Source organism: Zeus faber, assembly GCF_960531495.2.
Source record: "Zeus faber genome assembly, chromosome: 12".
NCBI lineage: Eukaryota > Metazoa > Chordata > Actinopteri > Zeiformes > Zeidae > Zeus > Zeus faber.
This window is the reverse complement of record NC_137196.1, coordinates 30,720,081-30,729,224: the sequence shown is the minus strand read 5'-3', so window position 1 is coordinate 30,729,224 and position 9,144 is coordinate 30,720,081. Positions and strand designations below refer to the sequence as shown.

The 9,144-nt window shown below is 50.6% G+C and overlaps 3 protein-coding genes across 4 annotated transcripts in view; 2 read left to right on the top strand and 1 right to left on the bottom strand.

Moving 5' to 3' along the window:
• The window catches only part of LOC307238592 (erythroferrone), a 7,724-nt gene extending 5,596 nt beyond the window's left edge, over nt 1-2,128 (top strand). For both annotated transcript variants that reach the window (XM_080011647.1, XM_080011646.1), the window contains exons 7-9: nt 524-605; nt 730-808; nt 1,554-2,128. In XM_080011647.1, coding sequence (XP_079867773.1) covers nt 524-605; nt 730-808; nt 1,554-1,652 — 260 coding nt within the window. In that variant the 3' untranslated portion in view covers nt 1,653-2,128. The remainder of the gene's footprint in view (nt 1-523; nt 606-729; nt 809-1,553) is intronic.
• A 1,351-nt stretch (nt 2,129-3,479) lies between these two features.
• LOC307237764 (dual specificity protein phosphatase 18) lies at nt 3,480-4,304 on the bottom strand (the record flags this gene model as incomplete). Its single annotated transcript, XM_080010528.1, has 1 exon — nt 3,480-4,304. One exon carries the CDS (start codon nt 4,302-4,304, stop codon nt 3,480-3,482), a length of 825 nt encoding a protein of 274 aa, XP_079866654.1.
• Nucleotides 4,305-8,167: 3,863 nt separating this feature from the next.
• sft2d3 (SFT2 domain containing 3) lies at nt 8,168-9,008 on the top strand. The gene has a single exon (XM_080011430.1). The coding sequence runs from the start codon at nt 8,176-8,178 to the stop codon at nt 8,845-8,847; it is 672 nt and encodes a 223-aa protein (XP_079867556.1). The 5' UTR covers nt 8,168-8,175; the 3' UTR covers nt 8,848-9,008.
• The last annotated feature ends 136 nt before the right edge of the window (nt 9,009-9,144 follow it).

The following is a 9,144-nucleotide window of genomic DNA, read 5'->3' as shown; positions in this document are numbered from 1 at the left end:
CCGGCAGCTCCCACACAGAACCGCACGGAGCCATCGGCCTTTGAGCGGCTCCACCCGGCCCCATCTGCAGCACGGGCTTCATCTCCACCTGCACCGCCTTCCTCTTGCGTTTAGGAAAAACGACAGCGATACAAGCGCACTGCGGCCCCTGGGGAGGTCTCCGTGTGCGGAGGTGTGAGCGCTGTGAGACCCGACGGGTGGAGGAAACCTCGGCAAAGTGCCTTCTGTACACGGCAACCTGCGCTCTCTGCGGCCTCCGCCTATACGGTGGAGGCAGGCGGTCGTTGAAAGGGAAGCAGGGGTGGGGTGCGCAGACTCGCAGACCCCCCCCCATCACAGCACTCGGCCTCCATCACTTGTAAAAACCACACCCACAACCACAGGACGCCATTTTGGATCTGAAACAGGAATGTGTGTTCTGTTGTTGAGGTTTATAGTCACTATATTTTGGTTAATGACATTCACTTTATTATTACTGTGTGTGTGTGTGTGTGTGTGTGTGTGTGTGTGTGTGTGTGTGCAGAGCTCAGTGAAAGAGTCCAGGTCAGACTGAAGGACAGTGTCAGAGCATCAATCTGTATCCAGTCACTGTGCCAGGCCAACGTGTAAGTATTTATCCATCTGTAGGAAATGTATTGTTGTACTCATTCAGTTCAATAATATCAATGTATAATTATACTGAACCCAATGTATTATCTGATACTGTGTGTGTGTGTGTGTGTGTTCCAGGTCAGTGGAGTCAGTGATGGGTGTTCGGGCTGGAGGCGGAGTCTTCAGTATCTTACTGACAGGAACTCTCTATCTACAAGTAAGACACACACACACACACTCACCACAGCTTGGGTTTAACGGCTCAGATCATCAGCAGCAGATAAGAGGAGTGGTCAGGATGCCAGGCCCGAGCGCCGCACGCAGAGTGATGGATGAGGGAGCGTTCCCGTGGCGACAGGAGGGGCGGCGGAGGGGGGAGAGTGAGGAGTGACGAGGAGACAGTCTGACTGCGGGGGTGGGGTGAGACCTCCTACCTGAGGAGTCAGCCAGCAGATGCTTCTCTCCTCCTTCAGTATTATCCATTCATCCATCATCCATCCATCATCCATCATCCATCATCCGTCCATCTGTCCATCCATCCATCTCTCTATCTTCTATCCATCCATCTGTCCATCTCTCCATCCATCCATCTCTCCATCCATCTGTCCATCTCTCCATCCATCCATCTCTCCATCCATCTGTCCATCTCTCCATCCATCCATCTCTCCATCCATCTGTCCATCTCTCCATACATCCATCTCTCCATGCATCCATCCATCAGGGAGGGATAAATAGTGCAAGTTGGTTCAGAGGAAACAGGAAGGAAGAGGCGGGGTACAGGGGTACAGGGGTACAGGGGACGGTGGCGGGGGACGCGGTGGCGGGGGACGCGGTGGGGGGGGGGGGGGGGGGGACGGTGGCGGGAGACGTGGTGGCGGGGGACACCAGCGTCAAGAGAACGGGGTCCGGCTGGATCCGCCATGTTGGCCACGCCCGCTCACTCTCTGTTTGCTGCTTTGCAGGTGGGGGAGTACGTTTCTGTCTTTGTGGACAACGCTTCCGGCTCGGTCCTGAACATCCTGGACAGCACACTGTTCTCTGGAATCCTGCTGGGAGTGTGACCCCCCACACACACACACACACACACACAGTGAGAACGGGCATTGGACAACCTGGACTGTGTCCCAGTGGCTTCTTGAAGGCACCGTCCTCTCCCCAGATGGTCTTGGGTTCAACACCTTCAACGGATGGAACCTGGAGGAACCTGGAGGTCTCCAGGTCGTGCCCTGGGTCCAACGCCGTCTCCGTCCCAGCGTCCAAACGTCCAGTTCGTCCAGAGGAGCGATCCACAACATGTTAGACACTTTGTTATTATTCATATTTATTCTCCTTTCGATGTCATAGGAAAGTTGTGAATATTTTCTTGCTTGTAATAAAACAGATATTAATATTTTTGCATGGGACACATTGTGTGTGTGTGTGTGTGTGTGTGTGTGTGTGTGTATATTACAGTGTCCAACGATCAAACACAGAACAGGACCAGTGCTGGCAGATTAACGGCGTCTGCAGAATGAAAAGCTTCTTTCACTGCCGAGATGCTCCGGAATGTTGGCGCACACACGCACACGCACACACACACACACTGTTTTGGAGGCTGGTTGCAGTGAGATCATCACACTCATAAAGTGGCGCCTTATGTTTGGAGAGGAGCCATGCAATGTGTGTGTGTGTGTGTGTGTGTGTCTGTGTGTGTGTGTGTGTGTGTGCGTGTGTCTGACTAGCTGTCAGGCAGAATGGCGACAGAATAATGAGCACTACTTACTGCATGACAGCACTGCTGAAAGCACGGATCATTAAACACACACACACACACACACACACACACACACACACACACACACACACACACACACACACACACACACGTGAGAGGAAACTTTGTTTATAAAGCTTGTTTCTTACACACAGAATAAGCCAACGTAGTTTTCATCAAACAGTAATGAAAACAAGGTAAAAACTCGTTGAATATGAAAATTATAAAACATAAAAATGAAACTTTAAAATAAGAAAAAAACAAAAACCAAACAGAGCGTAAAGATGCAGGACGAGGCGCAGGACACGGAGCGTTTCAGGTCTGTTCACGCCGCAGCGCTGGAAGGTTATTATTCCACTTTTTAAAGTGTTTTTCTCTGCATCAGATGATATTTGATTTAAACCAAAACGCCATCCAAATGATTATTTTTACAGATTTTTATTGCGTTGACATGACTTTAAAAACTGTTCTGTGTGTGTGTGTTTTTTAATTTTTCTTCATATAACGAATCAAAGGGCACAGGACAACTGGCTCTGAGTTGCACCTTCATTGGGTTTTCATTTTGTTGAGAGCTGTGTTATTTACCCTTTAACCATCACGCTGCACCTGCCGCCACCTGCTGGCCAAACTGCTTAACTGCACCGGGTTTTAAAGCTGCTGAGTGTGTTTCTAAAACACAAGGTTGATCTGAAAGCTTTATTTAAAAACAGACACATACACACACACACACACACACACACACGAGGGAACAGCTGCTTGTTACACCGTAATAAATGCCTCGAACCATCATTCGTCTCATTCCAATATATTAAAGTCATTTCATCCCTGCACAAGTAAGAGACCCGCAAAGGGTAAAATCAACGGGCGTGGCTCACAGTCCCCGCCCAGTCACGGTAGGACTTGTGACGTAGAAAGACTCTAAAAGTACTAATCTACATCTAATCCTCCCTGCAGCTTCGTGCAGATTCCAAACAGTAGCTTGCGCCGCTGAGCCAACGCTGATTTCGTCAGAATAAGAAAGAAACATGAATATTATGAACAGGATGAACGTGTTTCATCAGATAACGTCGCACATTTCAGTTTACCACTAAAAACACAGGTTCCCCTTCAGGCTTCCCCTCATCCACAACAACGTTCAAAACTTGAGCAACGACTGTTTCACATGCGTCATTATCTGGCCGCCCAGCGGGGACCGACCGCCGAGTGGGGACCGACCGCCGAGTGGGGACCGACCGCCTAGTGGGGATCGGCCCAGGGGGGACCGACCGCCTAGTGGGGATCGGCCCAGGGGGGACCGACCGCCTAGTGGGGATCGGCCCAGGGGGGACCGACCGCCTAGTGGGGATCGGCCCAGGGGGGACCGACCGCCTAGTGGGGATCGGCCCAGCGGGGACCAGCCCAGCAGGGACCGACCGTCTGGTGGGGACCGACCGCCCGTCGCGGACCTGGGTATGAACTGGGTATGAGTCTCATGATGATGCTGTGGTGACAGCGCTGCTCCGTGGCTCCGCTCGGGCTCCACCCGGACGGTGTTCCTGCCGTGCAGCCGCCTCTCGTAGTCCAGCAGCTGGTCCCAGAAGCCGGCGTTGAGGTGAACACAGGGCCGTCGCTCACGGACCAGGGCGTGGGCCTGGCGCAGCGTGGCCCCACGGCACCGCATCAGGTAGGCCATGACCAGGGCGGGCGAGCGGCTCATGCCCGCCGCGCAGTGCACCAGCGTGCCGCCCGCGCGGTTGCTGTGGATATGCCGGGCGACGCGGTCGAAGTGGTCGGCGAGGCGGGCGCCGGGCAGGTCGGACACGGCCACGCGGACGCACTCCACGCCCGGGTAAGAGGGTGAGGCGTGCGTCACCGTGGCGTTGACGATCAGCGTGATGCCCCGGCGTGAGACGAGCGCCTGGTTGTGGGGGGCGTCGGCCCCGCCCAGAAACAGGGTGGGGGTGATCTGGGAGACGGACATGGAGCTGGGGGGCACACATGGGAGGCAGGGATGAAAAGGTTGTTGGCTCCGTGCTCTGAAGCTGCATCTGCACTCAGCGAAAACTTGGTTCCAGCTGCTGCTCGATGGAGGAGCAGCGAGCGTCCGGCTCAACCCAAAGCCAAACACACTGTTTCCCAGCATGCACTGCAGTACCGTTACACCCAGGAAGCCATGTTTACAACAGTGTAACACAGACGGTACTACCACACGGTGCTGCAACAACCAGGCTGCGAGGAACACTTCACATGCACGTCTTTATTCCCAATGTGTGTGTGTGTGTGTTACCTGGTCTCTGACGTTCTTCCCGTCCGGTCTTGGGATCTTCTCCTACTTATCAGATCAGTCCTGAGGGAAAGACCCCCCACACCCACACCAACACCCACTCACACTCACGCCCCAATAAGGCCCCTGGGTCGCTCTGCCAACCAATAGAGCGTCATGTTAAATTTAGAAGAGTTGACAAGCTGCAGCTGAGCTTCGAAGGAGCGACAGGAAGTAGAAACAATGATCTAAGGGAACTGCAACCCCCCCCCCCCACACCCACACACACCTCTGGACATTAGATATTATATTTAATATCAGGTTGAATGGATGGGGTTGGATGACCGGTTTCACACTATGGCTCCATTCATTCTCCTGCTCCGCCCCAGGAAAGCTGGATATGACGTCACAACGCCCATATTTGGGGGATCACTCGCCTGGACTGTGAATGTCGTTGCATTTCGAGGAAAACTGCCACGGAGAACCTGGGGGCCATCTTGTGCGGAGGCTTCCCTTCCTCCCTTCCTTTCCCCCGTGTTTGTCCACCTCGTATACTTAAGTATTACTTTAGCTTTTATCTGAGATATTTCTCGATGTGCCTGAGGAGAGGGACCCAGGCGCGTCTGGGCGTGGTCCACTGGTGGAAGGAGATGACGACTTCACAGCGCTAAGACAGAGTCTTTAAAGAATTTTGTTTGCTTTTCTAAGCTTCTGTTCAATTTTGTCTCTCGTACTTGATTATTATGGAAGAACTTGTCAATATTGAACACTTTCTGTCTTTCCATTTAAATCTGCTACGTGTATCTGTAGGAAACTGTTTATACATGAAGTATCTTTAGTCAGGAGGGCTCTGATGCGTGTGAACACCCAGACGGCGGATCTGGAAGAGTACTGAAGACCTGTGCTAGCCAGCGAACCCCAGTGCTCATTAGGATATTCAACATCTCCCTGGCTGAGTCGGTGCTCCTGTCCTGCTTCAAGAGGTCCACCGTCGTTCCTGTCGTACCTGGGAGTCCACATCACAGAGGACTTAACGTGGACTTTACAAACAGACACTCTGCTGAGAAAGGCGAGGCAGCGTCTCTACCACCTCAGGCAGCTGAGGAAATTCCGGGTCTCGGTGAGGATCCTCAAGTCCTTCTACTCTGGAGCAGTGGAGAGCATCCTGACAGGCAACGTCACTGCCTGGTTTGGGAACTGTACTGCCCAGGACAGGCGGGCCCTGCAGAGGGTGGTGCGTTCGGCTGAACGTACCACTGGAACCACCCTCCCCTTCCTGCAGGAGTTATACACCAGGAGGTGTAGTAGCAGAGCTGCAGCATCATGAAGGATCCTCATCACCCCAACAACGGACTGTTCCAGCTGCTGTGGTGGAGCAAGAGCCTCCACAGCCACACAGCGAGAACAGAGACTGAGACGGAGTTTCTACATCAAGACATAAGAACTGTCAACGCTGACCTCACCAGGGGCCCCACTGCCTTACTGTACTGTATGTAGCATACTGTACTGCATACTGTATCACTGCTCTGGGTTACTACATACTGTGTTGTATTGCTGTTCTGTTCAGTGTTACTGTATTGCTGTTGTATACTGTACTGTATATCTCACATGCATCTTCACTCTACATATCTGTATATACATAATAGGATATCCCATATACATAAGACTATTCTGTTTATTTATATTTTGTATCATCACTATATTACCTCTTTGAGTCTTATTTTATTTTATATTGTTCTATTTACTAACTGCATTTCATTTTAGGAATCAGTTACTTAGCTAGGTAGGAATTAGGTTAGCTATTGTGTTCAGTTTAGTACTTGTGCATAACCACTGGGTGCGTTACAAAGACATTTCAATGCATAAACTGTATGTATGAAAGTATATACAGTATATGTATGTGACAAACTAAATATCTTGAATCTTAAATGTTGAATCTAAAATGACTGTTTATTTTATACTTTAAACCAAACATTGTCCTTGTTAAAAACTCAACTTGTGTGTAAGTACATGTGCAGTCTCAGTGACGGAAGGTGACGTTGGGTCTTGTGTGCGTCAGTGATGACGCATTTATACCGGTTTATGACAGTAGTCAAATTTACCTAATTATAGTGGTGACTTTTTTCCTTGGATTACATTTTCATTAAGCTGTGGTATTTCTGTGATTAATTTCCATATCACGGCTTCTAGCTTTCCAATGCCTCGCTGGATCTTGAACACATCACTCAGTTTTACATTTGAGGGGATTTGACTCAATGTGGTCACCAGTTTTTGTGGTTACTAGTTTTTTTCGTATTATCATGATTTTGGCAAAGTAATGAGGACAAAGAGATAAAATATAAATCAATCAGATATACCGAAATCTACCAGGTAAGAAAGTACATAAATACATATACCCATAAACGTATAGTTTGTAATCTCTAACCAGGACAGAGCGACGGAGTCTACACCGTACACAGGACACAGTATAATGTACATTTCGAGTCAGAATCTGTACATTTATAGTAAATAATATGACGTAATTAAGCGTCTTACTGTAAATCTCATCTCCATTTTGTTTAAGAAGAGTTACGCGTCAGTCAAGCAGGACCGGCTGAATACTTGAGGTCAAAGGCACTTAAAAGCACAAGCTCCTTGTGACATACCGGTTCAAACCACACCTCAACCGTGTTCGTAGCTTACGTCATTGTTGTGTTCCAGAGGCTTTTAGCCGGTTGGACATATTTTGGCGATAAATGTATTGGACCGTGTCTCTGATATTGGTCAAATTTGGTCGGTCTTCTCAAATTTTCGCTCCATATGTCGATCGATTTGGATGAAACTTCAACCAGGAGATGTTTGTGACATACTGGTTCAAAGGAGACATGAAGCGTGTTCGTAGCTTCTGCCGTTCTTCTGTTTCAAATGGTTTCAGATTTCTAAACTCAGAAAACAGAATTTTCTCGGAAAAGAGCTGGTCACCTAATGACCTGAAGGAATAATAATAATAACAATAATAAAGTATTTTCCAGAAACTTCTTTGAGAAATCCTGTTATGAACCCAAACCCAACGAGCAGCTCTACTCATCCTGGAGACCGGGCTGGATTATAAGAAGGTCATCGTCACGCCCTCCTCCTGGCGTGGAGGTAAACGTCCTGCGCTCAACTATTAAATGGTGAATAAAAACAAAAAGACGTCCAAGCAGGAAACCCTGGACCGGCAGCCAGAGCTTTACAACCATGTTACAGGGAAATGGGAGGTTATTATGGGGTGAATGTGGTCAATCGTTCAGCTCTCTGGACATGACGTGCACTACCGGGGACGGAAGGCCACCGAGGAGATAAAACTTCCGGCGCTGATGTGACGTGTTTCCTGTCGACCGTGGACGTCATCCTCTCAACGGTCAAACTTCACATTGCCTATTACGATTGAACTCCATCTAATTTGTTCGACGCTGCAAATATGAAAATATTCAAATAATATTAAATGATCACATTCAGATATCTACTTTAAATATTTAAAAATAAAAGCGCACGTCATAAATCGGCGCCGGGCGTTGTGACGTCACTTCCCTTCCGGGTTCCAGCTGGTTTGTCAACAAACAGCGTCATGGCGGACTTGAACCGGCAGCTCCAGGAGTACCTGGCCCAGTCCAAGAGCGGGGCCAGGACCAGCCCCCAGCCCGGATCAAGCACCACGGTGGACATGGAGGACACCGAGCCGGTACCGGGCAGCTGGTTCGGGGGCTGGTCCAGCCCGTTCTCGGGCGTCGGGAGTAGCCGGGGCAGCTCAGCGGGCTCAGGCGGCGGCTTTTCCTGGCCCTGGTCACCGGAGCCGGACCCCTGTCTCCCGGGCATGAGCCGGAGGCAGCGCCTGGTGGGCTTCGCGGTGTGCATCGGCTTCTCGGCGCTCTGCTTCGGGCTGTCCGCGCTCTACGCCCCGCTGCTGCTGCTCTACGCGCGGAAGTTCGCCCTGCTCTGGTCCTTCGGTTCGCTCTTCGCCATCCTGGGAGCCGCCGTCCTCCGGGGTCCGAGCAAGCTGCTCGGGGTCCCTAGCCCCGGGGCCGCGGTGTACCTGTGCTCGCTGGGAGCGACTCTGTACGCGGCGCTGAGCCTCCATAGCACCCCGCTCACCGCGCTGGGAGCCCTGCTGCAGGGAGGCGTGTTGGCGGGGTACCTGGTGTCACTGCTACCCGGCGGCAGCGCGGGGATCCGCTTCATGGGAGGGATGGCGGCCTCCGCCATTAAAAGGACAGTTTCTGGGAAAACCATGCCGATCTGAACACTTTCACCCCGGACTCCTTCAACACACCCGGGCAGATGCTGCAGATCCACCGGGCTTTCCTGGTTCAGAGACCAAATCACTTGATACAAACTGGAACTTTACAAAATGTGAAATGTATTATTTCCCCCCTGGTGTGATTTTTTTTAAACCAATAAAATGTCAAAACTAAAATGTGTTTAGTGCTTCTCACTTAAGAACGAATGAGAATGTTGTGTATCTACATTCCAGAAAGCTGGAGTTATTAAAACTACTGGATTTCAGTGTTTATGCATCATCGGTGGTGCCGACACCCAA